The sequence below is a fragment of the Puma concolor genome, chromosome C1 (assembly GCF_028749965.1).
Source record: "Puma concolor isolate L17-30 chromosome C1, mPumCon1.1.hap2, whole genome shotgun sequence".
NCBI lineage: Eukaryota > Metazoa > Chordata > Mammalia > Carnivora > Felidae > Puma > Puma concolor.
Genome location: NC_141674.1, coordinates 208,022,167 through 208,039,344, shown reverse-complemented (window position 1 = coordinate 208,039,344; position 17,178 = coordinate 208,022,167). Strand labels below are relative to the sequence as shown.

General features: G+C 42.9%; 1 protein-coding gene across 4 annotated transcripts in view; it reads right to left on the bottom strand.

Annotated features, from left to right (window-relative positions):
• ACSL3 (acyl-CoA synthetase long chain family member 3) overlaps window positions 1-17,178 on the bottom strand; it is a 77,426-nt gene that overhangs the window by 17,768 nt on the left and 42,480 nt on the right. For 3 of the 4 annotated variants that reach the window (XM_086719749.1, XM_086719750.1, XM_025912283.2), the window contains 6 exons: window positions 9,312-9,489; window positions 7,732-7,841; window positions 6,514-6,652; window positions 4,157-4,307; window positions 2,539-2,662; window positions 2,239-2,310 (listed from right to left, as the gene is read on the bottom strand). In XM_086719749.1, the coding sequence (XP_086575875.1) occupies window positions 2,239-2,310; window positions 2,539-2,662; window positions 4,157-4,307; window positions 6,514-6,652; window positions 7,732-7,841; window positions 9,312-9,489 (774 nt within the window). Of the gene's footprint in view, window positions 1-2,238; window positions 2,311-2,538; window positions 2,663-4,156; window positions 4,308-6,513; window positions 6,653-7,731; window positions 7,842-9,311; window positions 9,490-10,540; window positions 10,602-17,178 lie in introns of all 4 variants that reach the window. The other variant, XM_086719751.1, reaches the window with a different exon arrangement.

The window sequence follows — 17,178 nt, the reverse complement described above, 5'->3', positions numbered from 1 at the left end:
CATTACTGATTTTTATATTGCCTTGCTTATAAAATAAGCAACTGTCAGGGCACCTGGGTGGCCCAGTCGGTTGAGTGTCCGACTTCGGCTCAGGTCACGATCTCACAGCTTATGAGTTCGAGCCCCGCGTCAGGCTCTGTGTTGACAGCTCGGAGCCTGGAGCTTGCTTTGGATTCTGCATCTCCCTCTCTCTGTGCCCCTAGCCCACTCGCATTCTGTCTCTGTCTCTCTCAAAAATAAATAAACATTACAAAAATTTTTTTTAATAAATAAATAAAATAAGCAACTGTCTTATTTTAGAAAATAAATGAACTAAATAAATGAACAGCTATATGAAATGGTTTCTTAAATTCTCATACCTTAACTTATAAAAATACAGCCTCACTTTGCTGATAAAAGGATCATAGGGTTGGGGTGCCTGGCTGGCTCAAGTCAGTTAAGTATCCAACTTCAGCTCAGGTCATGATCCTACGATTCGTGGGTTCGAATCCTGCGTCAGGCTCTGTGCTGATGGCTCAGAGCCTGGAGCCTGCTTCAGATTCTGTGTCTCCCCCTCGCTCTGCCCCTCCCTCACTTGTACGCTCTCTCAAAGCTCTCTCAAAAATAAATAAAAGTTAAAATTTTTTTTTTTTTTTTTTTAAATTTTTTTTTTCAACATTTATTTATTTTTGGGACAGAGAGAGACAGAGCATGAACGGGGGAGGGGCAGAGAGAGAGGGAGACACAGAATTGGAAACAGGCTCCAGGCTCTGAGCCATCAGCCCAGAGCCCGACGCGGGGCTCGAACTCACGGAGCGAGAGATCGTGACCTGGCTGAAGTCGGACGCTTAACCGACTGCGCCACCCAGGCGCCCCAAAAGTTAAAAAATTTTTAAAAAAAGGGGGACCATAGGGTTATTTTGGTTGGTTGATGGTCCCTTTTTTTTTTTTAAGTTTATTTATTAGAAAGAGAGAGGAGTGGGCGCCTGGGTGGCGCAGTCGGTTAAGCGTCCGACTTCAGCCAGGTCACGATCTCACGGTCCGTGAGTCCGAGCCCCGCGTCAGGCTCTGGGCTGATGGCTCAGAGCCTGGAGCCTGTTTCCGATTCTGTGTCTCCCTCTCTCTCTGCCCCTCCCCCGTTCATGCTCTGTCTCTCTCTGTCCCAAAAATAAATAAAAACGTTGAAAAAAAAATTAAAAAAAAAAAAAAAAAAGAAAGAGAGAGGAGAGGGGAGGGGCAGAGAAAGATAGGGAGAGAATCCCAAGCAGGCTCTGTGCTGTGAATGCAGAGCCCGACGCAGGGCTCTCCCTGTGAACCGTGAGTGAGATCATGACCTGAGCCGAAACCAAGAGTCAGACGCTTACCCAATTGAGCCACCCAGGCGTCCCAGTTGATTGTCTTTTAATGCTACACGCAGGAAATTTTCCTTCTCTGCATTTTGCTCGCTAGGCCTATCACTATGCAGTATACTGTAATGACTTGAAATGGCCTTTCCTCTACAGTTTTAAATCATATTTAATTTTATATGAACTAATACATGAACTAAAAAGTAAAATACTACACCAAGGAAACTCCTCACCTCTAGAGACTATCAAACTACTGGTCATTTATACCGTGGTAACTACGTTAACTTTGCTGGCTGGGAGCACTCAAGTGTTTGGAACAATCCCAACACTTTGAGACAAAATCAGAAGCCACATAAATCTTACATTAAGGAGACAGAAAATTCCTTGCTACCCATTTCTACTCCTCTCATTCCCAGACCCCTCCCCGTGCCTGGTATATTGGGATGCAAAGCGCTTCTCAGGTAATTAATTCAAAGTTGCACCAACTTCTTTGTCCCTTTTTCCAGTGACTAGGCCAGACCTCCTGTCGCAGGAAGGCAATGACACAATTGGCTTTGAAGAGAAGGATATCACACCTTCCCCCCTATCTCCCACTGGGCTTCAGATTTCTACTCATAGCAAACATATCATGAAATGATCTGAGTAAGAAGCTTATTTAGGAAAAGGAGCTGATAATATAATAGGGAAGCTGAAACTAAGTTGAGTGTTTAGTAAATTTAAATAAATGAATAAAGCTAAAAAAAAAAAAAAAAGACTGAATAAATCCTGTAGCGCATAAGGCGACGTAAATAATCAAGAAGTAATGAGTCGCACAGAAACTGCCTCGTCAACATTGTCTTTCCCACTAGCATTTACATTCTGTAGCAGAGGTCGCTTGTTCAGTGCTCAACGTTGATTAATGGTCAATTCTTACCGGAACAGCCGCCATCAGTGTTGGTTTCAACATGGTTGTGTCCCCTTTGCTTCCTTTCTTTATTTTTGAAGACTACAGAAAGAAAAAGCGATCTCTATAAAGTGATCCTTACAGTGGAATTCTCAGAACAAAAAGTCAATTATTATAAATTCACCATTTTAACTCATTCATTGTAAAAAGAACTTAAAAGGCAAGTGATTAACTGATTAACTGTCACCTTTGCAACATACTGTCACAAGGATGGGGGGAAATGTGTTCAAGAAATTTGTTAGTATCTAAAGGCACCGACATTTAATTTACCTGATCTGCTAACGTCTGTGGTGAAGAGTAGCCGATGCGGCATCCGTGAGAAAGACACACAAGCTCGGCACTTAATTCTAACACGTGGGCCAGAGGCAGATATCCAATGTAAACATCTTCCTCTCTGAAAGACAAGGGGATATAAAAGCAACCTTCAGAGGCCAGCTCTGCAGGAAGCGACTGCAAAAGGGAGCCCGTGTGGGGAGAAAGGGAGAGTGAGAGAGAGTGTGTGCGTGTGTACACGTGGGGGAGGGGGGCGACACACACACGCTGGGGGTGTGCGGGGTGTGCAGGGAGGGCGGGGGCGCAGAGGGGGAGAACCACAGCTCAGCCTAAACCCCAGGAGGCAGACACTAAGGAGGAGGCTCGTCTCCGGTCCTGCTTGAAGGCACTCACTAATTAGGAGTGCTGCAGGAGCCACATGCTAGGAGAGAAGAAATGAAGGCTGGGGGCCAAAAGAAGGGTTCTCTCGAAGGGCAGGGGAAATCATCCGAAAAGGAAATGGTCTTTAAAGCTGGTGGGCTCCCAAACGGAAGAGTTCAAACAGAATCCACAACTGTTGGCCAGGAGTTTTACAGAAGAGACTCCTGTTTTGAGAGTTATTTACAAATAATAAATTCTACCATGCACAAGAAAACATGTACGTATGTGTATCTATTTCAAGAAGTGCCCCCACCTCCAAAAATATGAAGGGCAAACTAAGAGTAACCCAGAGAACTGCTGCTCTGAATTCTTTCTAAAAGGGATCCATTCATAAGAGAAACTTCTCTCTCCATCCCTAAATTCAATTCCACAGTAACTGGCATGAGGGTAATTTCTGTGTGCAAGGGCATCAGAAACATCCAGCCATGACCACACACCAGATCAGTCGCTCGCCCACTGCCAAACAAGCCCTCACGGTCCCATCTGGGCTCCTCCGCCAGTCTCTTCCCACGGCACGCCCACCCTGCCCGTTAGTGCTGGAATTGCTCTTAAGAAGAAAAATCGGAGGCTGAATGAAGCTCAATAAACATTTCCTGGCATCTATGAAGTTATCTGTCCACCTGAATCACACCTGTTTAGGTATAAAAATGACTCTAGTGGCAATACTATCAACGGATTAAGATAATTCACATGAAGGGATTTGAGTCAGTTAAAATTTACACTTTTAAAGTGAAAAGTAAATATTAACAATGAGATTGTATGTAAAACTGTATTTTTTTTTTTAATTTTTTTTTTCAACGTTTATTTATTTTTGGGACAGAGAGAGACAGAGCATGAACAGGCGAGGGGCAGAGAGAGAGGGAGACACAGAATCGGAAACAGGCTCCAGGCTCCGAGCCATCAGCCCAGAGCCTGACACGGGGCTCGAACTAACGGACCGTGAGATCGTGACCTGGCTGAAGTCGGACGCTTAACCGACTGCGCCACCCAGGCGCCCCTGTAAAACTGTATTTTAAACCTCACAATTGTAACTGTTTTGTAATTAATTTAAGTGTCCTGCCTTTTTTTTTTTTTTGAAGGAAATGCCAACTGTGAACAGACTCTGAGAGACTAAAAGAACTGCTACTACCATATACTGCTAAACGACACAAATGTTAATGTAACAACAGGTACGACCACGTTTACCATGACTTACCCCAGCCTTGGAATCCTTTCCGCCATCCCAGTTATACCAGCAATAATGTTGCCGTGGGAGATCATGACTCCCTTTGGAAGTCCTGTGGATCCACTTGTATACATGATTACTGCAATATCTAAGGGCCCGGGTTTGCTATGAGGTTTGTTTTCTGCATTGGAGGAAAAAAAACACACACTTCTGAGAAATTCAGCCATATTAGCCAATTTTTTCCATAATCATGTTTGTTAACTCGATTCAACAACTAGGTCAGCAAAACAGATCAAGTCCCCTCACATAAAGGAAATATAAAATATAAACAAATCATAAATCTATAATGTCATAAGAGCTATAAAGAAAAACACAGCAAGACTAGGTGAGATGACAGGAGAAGCAATTTAGATGGAAAAGTCAAGAAAAACTTTCCTGTCAAGTTGGCATTTTAGTAAAGACTTGAATACAGTGAGGAAGGGAGCCATGGAAACCCTGGAATTGGGAGAAGAATGTTTCAAGCAGAAAATAGGCAAGAGCGAAGGCCCTGAGGTAGCAATGTGATTGGCATATGTAAAGACCAGTGAGTATGAGGAAAAACAGCAGGAAAGGAAGCTGAAGTCACAGCCAGGACCATATCACGCAAAGCCTTCAAGGCCTCGCTCAAGACTTTGGATTTCACTCCGGGGTAGAAAACAATGCTGTTTCAAACAGCAGTTCGTCATCACCTGTGGCTGCTACGGGGCTACCCAACTTGAGAAAGGGACGAAAGGCAGTAGGGACACAAAAGGCTATTCCAGCAATTCAACTAAGAAATAAGGGTGGTTGCTAAACAATGTTCTCGGCCTCACATGGTGAAGCCAAGCTGACTTGGCTACAGTCCGAGTCCTGGACTAAGAGACCGTGTCCTCCTTGGGCACACGCTAAGGACAGCAGTCAACGTCCAGCAGACAGCAGAAAGACAACGAGAAGTGGGTCACGGATGGCACTGCCTGGGTTAACCCTGGAAGCCCCCGACAGGTGGACCTCTTCAGTAAGTGGGGGGGAAGCGATTTTAAACGTGTTCACCAGTGAACCCTTCCTCTCCAACATGTGCAGACAGATCTCATGACAACGGTCTTCGTTCCAGTCCCACCTTCCTAGCCTGCCACTCAGCCCTTCATCCCAGGCACCGTCCTCCACCACCACCGCGTCCTACGAACTGCTCTGAGGCGGTCCTCCTGCAGTCCCAGTGTCACCTGACTCCCGCTGACGACTCCTGCCTCACTGATGGGCTCCTCTCGCTTGGATTCCAGGAACCACACAGCATGGTTTCTTCCCTCTTCTCTGACCAACGCTCCGCTGCTTTCAGAGGCACCATTCTCTGTGGGTGACCTCACCTACTTCCACAGCTACAATTAAAACCTAAGTGCTTCTGGCCTCTGAATCTCTTAACTCCAAACTTAGCTCCAGAGTATATGCCATACCCCCACTAAAGATCGACACTGAGGGGCGCCCGGGTGGCTCAGTAGGTTAAGCATCCGACTTCGGCTCAGGTCATGATCTCGTGGTCTGTGAGTTCAAGCCTCGCGATGGGCTCTGTGCTGACAGCTCAGAGCCTGGAGCCTGCTTCGGATTCTGTGCCTCTCCCTCTCTCTGCCCCCTCCCTGCTCCCACTCTGTCTCTCTCTCTCAAAAATAAAGATTTAAAAAAAGTGCTACACTGAATGTCCCACTAGCACTGAAAATTCCATATGCCCAACACTAATGTCAGCACAGCCCTATTCCCATTCCACAGCTGAGTGCTTACATCTAAACAAGCACTATGTTTCCAGCTACAAAGGAAATCCAGTCCCGGCATCGTAGCAGCTTCTGTGATATTCCCAAATCCCAATACACTAACACTTTTCTGACACTGAGAGTGGGAACCTCCAGCAGCACCATGCCCACGTGTTCCAGCTAGAGGATGAGAAGACATTCCCTCTGCAAGGAAGAGGGAGAGTCTGAGCCGGGAATGAAAGCGGGGAATCCAGGATTAGCCACTCCAGCCATCTGCTCATACTTACACATAATTCACATAGCACTGGTTTGACGCCACTATTTACGAAACTAACTTCAAACCACTCAAAACTATCAGAAAAAAGAAACGGGAAACCTGTAGAACGTGAAAGTCTTTCCAACTAATCTCAAATACGTACTACTTTTTAGAATACGAATAAATTAATGTGTGGGTTCTTCCTGAAACCTTTCTTCAAAGGGCAGAAAACAGTAGATGTAGAGTGGCCGTACTTCCCAAAGTGACGGTTTAGGAAGTGGGTTTGTCCCTGACCTGACTTCAGGGTCTGGAACGACTCCGGAGAGCACAGCCGCTGCAGAACCCCGGGAGGGACCTGGTGGGGTGTGCCGTACCTGCGGTCGCCTTGGCTCCGAGGGCCTGCACCGCGGCCATGGTGTGCACGATGACGCCCTTGGGGAATTCGGACCAGGTCGGTGGCTTCCCGTCCACAGTGATGATGTGCCGCAGGCATGGGACTAAAGAAACTATATCCTGGAAAAACACAAGCGTGCCTCACGTTCTTCACTGTTCGTCAGCGAACAGCTTAGAGCCAGTCCAGGACACGAGAAAAGTAGTTTACCGCAGTCACAGAATTATCCATTTCTTGCCTCCCACAAAGGGTGAGGGGGTGCACTGGCATGAATACCACTTCCTTCAGATGGAGAAATACCGGTCGGAAATTTACATTGCTATTTTATGGCATTAGACTTACTGTGTACCCTGTTCTTTGGTACAATCCTAATCAACAAAGTCACTTCCTTACAAAATAGGCGTGTAAACACAGGCCGCCGGAACAATGGAGCAGCCACCGCCCTGCATGTTTTCAAGAGGCTAACAAAGATGGGGGGATTCACTTACAAACCTGCATATAAAAAGGGCGCCTGGGTGGCTCAGGTGGTTAAGCATCTGACTTCAGGGCACAGGTCATGATCTCACGGTTCGGTTCGTGAGGTTGAGCCCCACATCGGGCTCAGAGCCGGCTTCAGATCCTCTGTCCCCTTCTCACTCTGCCCCTCCCCCACTGGTTTTCTCTTTCTCTTTCAAAATAAGTAAACAAACTTTTAAAAAAAAATCGCCAGGGGCGTCGGTTAACTGTCTGACTCTTGACATGGGTTCAGGTCATGATCTCGGGGTCAGAAGACTGAGCCCCACATCGGGCTCTGTGCTGACAGCATGGAGCCTGCTTGGGATCTTCTCTCTCTCTCTCTCTCTCTCTCTCTCTCTCTCTCTCTCTCAAAATAAATAAATAAACTTAAAAAAAAAAGGCAGATATTACTGTTTTCACAGAAAGTCATCTAGAGATTTAAACCCCTTTTCTCCTATAGTTTCATAAAGTCGTTTTCCTTAAAAAAATTCTAAAACCTCATAATGACCCAATGCTTCCGATATAAAACAAGTTACTAGTTTAGAAACAACCCTTCAAAATTAGAAATTTACTGAAAATAGACTAGAACACAAGTGGACACAATGAAAGTTATGACTTTGAAAGGTCATAATAGCATCAGCATTAGAGCCCAAGACACTGAAAATTCTCAGGTTTCGGACAGTTACAAAATAACTGCAGTCCTCACCTTCAACTTTGTTTGCAAGAGTTCTTTACTGGTAATGATGTTGGTCACCTCTGTTTCATTCAATCCATGAACAATAGCCGGACCTCCTAGAGTAGCATACAATGTAACAACTACAGGGAAAAGAAGGGCAAGTCAAGTGTTTGAACATTTCATGGAAGTACCAAATATAAACAAAGTCTCTGAAAGTGGTCATGAATCATAGTGGTATACTGAGCCCTAAATTTAACAATCCATGGCTTATTATATAACTGTGCTACGATTTTCTAAATTATTTCAATATACTAATAAACATGCCCACTCACTCACCCTTTCCTACCTAATTGCTCCCCCAAGATTTCCAATATTTTAAAACAAAAAAAATTTGAGGGGTGCCTGGGTGGCTCAGTCAGTTGAGCATCTGACTTTGGCTCAGATCATGATCTCATGGTTCATGAATTCAAACCCTACATCGGGTTCTATGCTGACAGCTCAGAGCCTGGAGCCTGCTTCGGATTCTGTGTCTCCCTCTCTTCCTGCCCCTGCCCTGCTTGGTATCTCTCTCCCTCCCTCTCTGTCTGTCTCTCTCTCTCTCTCTCTCTCAAATATAATTAAAAAAAAATTTTTTTTTAAGTTTTGTTTCACCTACAGATGTTGCTCTGGGATGCCTCAATGGAAGGGATTATATTTGACTCCTAAAACGTCAAAGCCTTAGTTAACTACTTGGTACGAAAATAAGAAAAAAGAAAATATACCAGTAAGACGCACTGAGTACCGGGTTGATGGTGTGATATGTTAACATGAACAAATGGCAGTACTGCTTACTCTAAAGTAGAAAACTAAAGAAAAACATTCTAGAAACGCTGACATTTAATGATGATCCTGTGGGCTTTTATTTGCTTTCTGCCTAACTGACAGAAGCTAGACTTAAAGTGACTTATTATTTTAAAGCTTCTCAAAAGAAGCATACCGTAAACCCGAACCTATGAAAGCCAAAGGGTATGTCAGTTTTTTAAAAAAAATATTTACAGCAGGAAACCTAATAAAAGCGTCATCTTTTCTGTTTCATCTGAAAGGTAAGTCAACGTCCAGACGTCACGTCACGTTTTGGCACCAAGGCCTCTGAGCTAAGCTCCCGGGACGACCTCACGGGCTGGGGCCTCAGGGTTGCCACTTGAATTACTACAATATAAAAACTCCCTATCATTGAACTTGCAGTTGGGTTTGAGTACTGACGTCACCTGTCACTGCTAACAGAAATGGCACAACAAAGTGACACTAACTTCACAAGAGAGCTCCTGAGAGAACCGGCCGAGCCTTCCCTGACCCACAGGCATAGGCCTCACTCGCTAGGCCCCGAGCCCCGCAGTCATACGTTCCAGTCCCCTTACCACACCGGCCCCCCAACTGTTCCACACTTGATTCCTTTTCCAAAGTAGACCCACAACTCGAAGTTGTAACAGAATTCTCCCCTGATTAGATGCAAGGTGAAATTAACTTCCGGATTTTAATTTCTTAAGAATGAAATATTTATAAACAAACAATATCCTCTGTCCCCCAGTAACTCAAGTCTGCTCTTCCAGAAGATCAGAAAGCCTACGTACGCTGAAAATTATACATAAAGCACGCCTGTGCAGCAATCATCCATTCGGCCCTGGTTTCACAGAAGATGGCGATGTTGGTCTTTGGTTTCTGACCCAACATCTGTAAGCCATTTCCAAAATTAAGAGCTCTAACGAAGACATCTTCATAGGAGAGCCAATTATAGTGTCCGAGAATAACCTGATAAACAAAAAACATATAAATACCTTTTAATGTAACCAAAATATTGTTTTCTAGAAAGAAGCCAAGAGTTGCTCCAAGTTCGAGGACAAACCAGAGTTACGTCTGCATGTAATTTAACTATTTCTTTCTAACAAAAGTTAGGCAGTGAGTTTCAAGTGAAAAAAACCTGTTTTGAAAATTAGCTATTTTGTGACATTTTCTATGGCAAATCGCATGCTAAATCCTTCACTGTAATGGCGGGGGGGGGGTATTTTCAAAAATCTTCAGAGTTTGACAGGATTTTAACGATCAATTATTTGACCAAAGGATCCTACATTATTAATTCACTTATAGATCATTAACTTAAACAATATAGATGTTAGCTTAAAATTTAGCCTAATATCAAGTACTAAGGGTACCAATATTTTCCTTTCCTTCTATTTATGAATTCCCAGATTTTAATATCAAATGATACAATATGATTCACAAACAGAAACTGGACAGACCCAAGGTAATAGACATATTTATGGCTGTTCAATTTGAATTGCTGAATGGCTGTATCCAACCAGGACTAGTTACATTATTCATCTAAGCCTTAAGTACCAACTGGCACCACTGGGCTTTCAACGTTTTATCTGTGTTTACCATAAGTACAGGTAACATTAAGTCTACGTTAGTAATAATCCTCTTAGAACTGGCTAACATTTTTCTTTAGGAATTTTCTCCAACTTGTATCATACCATAAATCCCCAATTACCTATAGATTGGATAAAAACCTCCTCACACTACAAATATATACATATAGTTCCCAAACATGGCTGTTTCACTAATTCATCTCTCACATACCTTAAAACCATCTAACCACATTCATTTTAAAAAATGCATACATTTAAGACAGTTCTAGGAATAAGAGTCTGGGCGAAGATACAAAAAGGAAAAAAAGGGGGGGTAAATACTGCCCTCTAGTGTCCTATTCCATAATGTACTTAAGAAATAAATTCTTAATTTTGATGGTTAAGGCAACTGGATTTAAAATATTTATTTAACTTTAGTGGTTCCAAACTCTCACCTTGCTCTGCACCCCCATGAAATGCTCAGCACGGGGAGCTCCAATGACTTCAAAAGGAGCTCTGTGGGGGTGAGAAGACAGATGAGAATTTGGCCAAAATGTGCACAAACTGGATTACAATTATTAAGAATTTTATACTCCAAAGATAAGCATGAGCTACCTCTTAGATTCCAGAATCTAAATGATGAGCTTTGTAAGTTTCAGAGAATGTGTGTGTTCTGAAAGGTATTGTCTGTATAATCCAAGTATTTAAATCCATATAATGGGGCCACCATATGGCAAAGAAATCAAATCACAAATTTAACTGAAGTGTAACCATACTGAATTTCAATAAATTCTTGAAACCACTGAATCTTCTATCTTTCCCATCAAGATTCCATTTAAAGGCCCCTAACCCACCCTGCAATTTTGTCTTTTACTGGAAAAAATTTCCAATTCTAACTTTGTCCCTATGGTTAGCTCAAACCTGAGATTAAATTCATTTATTTACTCCCTGCCCACACTGCTAAAAAGAACACCCAACCTCATTCTATCCAGGATCATAGACCCAACAGTCCTATTATGCTTCCCTGCTGTATTCATTTTCACTCCCTCTGAAATGGCTACTTGAAACCTTCTCTCCACTCAAATATCCTCTGCCCCACCCTCTCTCCCTCGCTTCTGCACTTCCAGCTGATGGTACGATCTCATAGATCACTGAGAAATTAGAAATGCAACAGGAGTGACCTTATCTTCCTACCACCAAGTTTAACAGCTTACATACATCTGTGTCCTTGGTCTCTGCAGAATCTCATGGTATCACAATGGTTGAAGCACCCCTAGCAAAAGCCAAACTTACAAAGACTTTACTTCAAGGCGCTTCCCAAACTTCTATCTCCAACCTTAACCACCTCTACTTGCATAGCCAAGTTCAAAAACCTTACCCTGGCCTACAAAGCCCTAGGGCCTAGCCATTGCCAGCGTCTCTGTGCTCATATCAAACCCTCTTCCTCTAACTCATTATTTCCTGTAAATGCTTTGTCCTTTCCGTCCTTCAAACAGGCGGGGCCAGGGAAGGAGCTAAGATGAGGCAAGATGGGTGCCATGGGCACAAAATTTAGAGAGGTGCTCGTTCTCAGGGTCAGAATACCTTCCTTCCATTTTGCACCCCAACTGCCTCACCCAACAGGCTGCATTCCAGTTTTAGAGTCAGTGAGTGCACTACCCCGTCCCAATACACGGAAGGTTCATTACCCAGATCTTCGCAGAGGTGGCTCTTCTGTTGTTCAGACCTCCACTAAGAGAGGCTAACCCTGATCTCCAATTAGCATTATGTCTTCACAGTAGATATTAAATCTTTAACTTACTACTTATTGTCATTCTTCCTCCAATACAAATGTAAGAGCCCTGAGAAGGGTAACCTGTGTGTCCTATTCATTACTGTCTCCCTAATGGCGTATAGTTGGCACTCAGTCATTATTTCCTATACGCATAGAATGAGCAGTGTTAATTAAACACAATTTCAATTCGCTCTGGGCCTTCGGAGAGTCTTCTAACCCCTGTCTCCTCTAGAAGCCTTATTTTTAAAAAAACTGCTTTTAAAAACATCCACATCCACCTGATCATTTAACCCCTCGAGCTACTTTTGTTCTGGCCACCCTTCCATTGTGCACATCCTTTGCCTGCCACCTCTCAACTATTCTTATCCATGGGGCACCTGGTTGGCTCAGTCAGTTAAGCATCTGACTCCTGATTTCAGCCCAGGTCACGATCTCAGGGTTCATGAGATCGAGCCCCAAGTCGGGCTCTGTGCTGACAGCTTGGAGCCTGCTTGGGATTCTCTCTCTCCTTCTCTGCCCCTCCCCCACTCATATACACACACCATATATTCTTATCCATGACCCCTGAGACACTAATCTGTTCAATTTTCCCGACTCTGAGTCAGGAAAAGGAATGACTAGTCTGGATAGGTAAACGTCTACCATGGAGTCTTTGAGCAGTTTCCTAATTTGTAAAGTTAGGGGGAAAGTTAAGATAGGCCCTATGGCTGCTTTCCTCGGGTGGTTTCCTCTCTCACATTTAATTGGCTTATCTTTATTCTGTGACAGGTGTGACATACACATGTGTAAATATCAGTGTTATCACTCAGACTACCACTGCCCAGAACAGAGAAACTTAATAATTGACTTTGTTCAGGAACATATTGATGATGCTAAGATGAGGGCCTCTTATCTCAAAAGATTAACTATAAAAATAAAGTGGAGATAACATACAGAAAATTCTGTAAAATAAAAGCACACAATACTTAACTATTCAGGACCCTGACAAATGACACAATCAAATAAAGATCAAGTTTTCCGGTAGCTAAGGGTTTGACCAGTTGAAGTACCAACTTTTCTTTCACTTTAGCCATTTAGAAGAGAAGTACTTCAAAATGAACACTTTCCTGCCTTCCTCCACAAAGTACACCTGGTTTCATTTAGCCCTACTCTGTGCGAATGAAGATTATGACAATTTATTGAGAAGGAGCCAGAGGGTGAAAATATTCAGCAGGTCTGGATGATGGGTGATGATCATGAGGAGAACGACGATGAGGAGGAGGGCGGCCAACCTTTGCCAGTGTTCACGCCGTGCAAAGCACACTGCAGCAGCAGCTTGTAAAACTCTCACACTAACTCTTGAGACACAGTATTATTAGCCCTATTTTACCAAAGAGAACACCGAGGCGTAGAGAGAGTAAGCATAACTTGCTCAAAAATCACACAGCCTACGTAGGACCGGAATGCAAACCCGGACAGGCTCATTCCGGAATCTAAGGACTAAATTACAGCGCTCCGAGGATGCTACAGAAGGAGGCGGCTGTCACTGTGCAGGTGAGAACAGTGGCCTGATTGACATTTGTAAAAGATCCTTTCAACTGCTGAGTGTGCGTGGGTTAGAGTAGGGGCAAGCGTGGAAGCAGAAGACCCGTAAAAAGGGGGATGGGGGAACTATTAAGGGGGGGGGGGGATCAGACTCCTGGTTCTTTGGCTCGAGCCATTTGTTACCCGGCGGTGCCTCTCACAAACGGGCTGACCAGGAGAGAAACAAGCATGGAAAGGAAAGCCAAGGTTCTGGCTAGGGAGAGCACTCTAACAACCGAAACACGAACCCTGGCCAAGAGACTGCCCATTGTTTTTTCTATAAATTAGGATGTAAATGTCCTAACGGGTCAGAAAATAAATACCATACACATATGCAAATAGATTTATATATATATATATATGTATATATATATATTCATATATATATATATATATATTCATATATATATATATATATATATATATATGAATGACCGGGAATAAGCAATAACACAAAAGTAGGCACTGCAGAAGAGGCAAGCTAAGTCAATTTCCAAGAGCAGAAACGGGTATTTCTATGATCTTTTTGGATCAATTTACAAAGAATAGCACAGCATAGTGAAATCTTCTCTTTCTAAGCACTATGATTAATTACATGATCTCTTTTACTTTCTTCTCTCTAATGTGTGTAAAATACAGTGTTTCTGGTGGGTAGATTACTAAATGTCTGAGCTGGCCTCATGCTCCTTTATATTTCACTGTAAAATTATTTTTTTTCTTTGCAACTTTGTTCTATTTCAGGTCCATGTATTTTAAAGACGCTCTGGAAATCAATCCTTCACTGTTCTTAATTTCCAAAGACCTTAGTACGATGCATTCGATGCATTCGCGGCCAGGAAGGCTGGTGTTGGGAGAGGCTGACACAGGTCCCAGGTGCTCAGGGCCCGCCGTAGTTTCATACAGCCAGAGGAGACTTCTGGAAAAGCTTGCCAAGCCTCAAGAACATAGCAGCCTCTGCTTCTCTGCCTTTTGTTTTTCTCTTTGTGCCCCCCCAGAGAGACCGGTCTTAGTGAAGCAGAAGGCCACACTACCATGGGCATAATCAGAGTAGAATCATCACCACTGACTTCTCTGCTTATCTTCCCTTGGGAGCTCAAAACTGACTTAGGATATGATGGAAACAAAGCTTCAGAGTTCATTTATTTGAAATAAAGGTCTGGGTATCTTTGTTTCAACTACATCAGATACATTCTAGGGTTAATCCCCAAAGCTCAGCCCCCAAAACAAGAAGGAAGGAAACGTAGAGATACTGCTACATCATTGGCTGGCTTTCCCAATTCAAGATTACTGTCAAATAGGGAAACTACTGAATGACAGTACATTTCATCACAAACACGTCTGCACTCTAGTTGGGAAGCATTCCGAGCAGAAGCCACATTACCCTAAGCAACTCCACTCTTACATCTACCTAAACACCTGTTGTGAAATGTCCCCCTTTTACTCTGTCAGAGCAGAGGCTGCTTCTGCTGCAATACAGTGGATGTAAACAAGAAACCAAAACGTCAAAAAAACCCCAGCATGTTTATAACACCCAGTTGAGATACCCACAGTCCAATGTTAGAGTTACAACACAGACCGAGAAAACCAGAGTCTTAGCTAATCAGTGGTGTGGCACTTTCTTCTTGAGTAAGGCTAACAGAAAACATGTGATTCATTTACTACACACGAAACCTAAAAATTAATTTTTTCCCAATTAGCCTCATTTCAAATACGCCATTTTCTATATCAGAGTTTATTTACATAGAGCCCTCCCGAAAAAGTCCAATGAATCACAAATGCCCATCGCATGGCAGACAGACCTGACAGTAACATGATACAGACAGAGAAGGCAGCTGACTACAAGTGTTTTCCTTTTCAACTCTCCTATCTGAGTTCAAATATTTCTTTGTTGAGTAAATGAGGACAACAAAGACACCGCAGGCAGGACAGGGAGGAAAAGGCTACACACACACACACACACACACACACACACGACAGGGAAAAACTTTCCTTGCATCCGTTGTGTTATCTGGCCACGTTGAAGGAGAAACTTTGATAGCTCTAGGATTTTATTTTGTCCTAATTACACTGATACCTGAAGTAAGAAGGAATCTCACGTCTACCATACTGATTTCCTGTTCACATACTTGGAAGCTAGTTTGCTACTGTGAGGACTGAAAAATAGTGCCAGTCTTATAAAATGCCTATAACACATGTGCAATTCTGGAGAAAAAAATTAACCCTCCTGCTAAAGGAGGACTTCTGCTACATATGCTGAGATTAAAAACAAGAGAACCAATCTTTGAATTCAAATAGCATTAGATCAGCAAACAAACAAAATGAATGTTTTTAAGAGAAGGCAGAGGAGTGGGAAACTTTAGCACCTAAAAAAGTGTAAGTGTTTTTGGTACCCTGTATAACTGCCAGATCTCTCAAAGACAAAATCAAGGATGGTATTTCATAAAAAGTAAATATGGCAACTAAATATCAGATACCATTATGATAAAGTATGTTTTAGAAGTTAAAATCTATAGGCTAGAAGAATAAACAAACATAGGTAACTTCATGATTTCCGTTTCAAGAAATGTGCTATTAACTCCAGATAGACCTTAAGTGAACTTAATAGAAAACAATTCATCTAAGTCAGCAGAAGAGAGAATATGCCTTCAAAGCAGAGTGACCCTATCACTTCCCCAAGCCACTACACTGTTAACGTGACAGGCAAAACAAGATAAAAGATCACTCTGCTTAGAGGGGATGGACACTTACAGGTTCTGTTGTCTAGACCTAAAATCATGTTTTAATTTCTAGGAGTTACTGATGTTAACTTGCTTGCCACCTCCTTCATGTTTAGAAGAAAAGGACTACAGAATTTGTATGGATAAGTGCCGAAATTAACAGGCTGGTAAGTTAAGGAACATCCCAGGAGAAGCTCTGAGTATTTCATTCCATGGTGTGATTATTTGACCTCTCCCCCAAACCTGAGAGGTTCCTTCGTGACTAACAGGAAAAAAAAGCAACTGGAGACAGGATGTGGATGGAAAAAAGAGTAAGAGGAAAGAACAACTTCGCCTACATACGTACTAAACATATAACCTGACCAAATTATCAAACAGCTACAGATCATCTTACTGCTTCTAAAAAAATTGTGTATCTTGGGGCGCCTGGGTGACTCAGTTGGTTAAAAAACCGACTCTTAGTTTCAGCTCTCATGGGTTTGTGAGATGGAGCCCTGTTGTTGGGCTCTGCACTGATGGTGGTGATAAGCCTGCTTGGGATATTCTCTCTCACGCTCTTTCTCTCTCTCCCTGCCCCTCTCCTGCTTTCGTGTGCTCTCTCTCTCAAAATAAATTTTAAAACAATAAAAAAAATTATCTTCAGTTTTTACCTACTGGGACTTTAAGAACTGCTTATAAGAAAGTCATGTGTCGGGGCACCTGGGTGGCTCAGTGGGTTAAGCGTCTGACTTCAGCTCAGATCATGATCTCACGGTTCCGTTTGTGAGTTCAAGCCCAGCGTTGGGCTTCACATTCTCTCTCTCTCTCAAAAATAAACGTTAAAAAAAAAAAAAAAAAAATCCTGTATCCAAGTTCAAAACCAGCATTTTCGTGCCCTTTCTGTACTCCTTACCCTTCAGAGTGTTGCACTGCTTGGTGATATGTACTGTATTCATTCATATAATTTTGTCCACCAAATTCTCAAGACAATAGTACTAATGCAATCTAGGGCATTTACCCCAGATGCCACAAGCTATCTACACACATGTGTTTATATGTG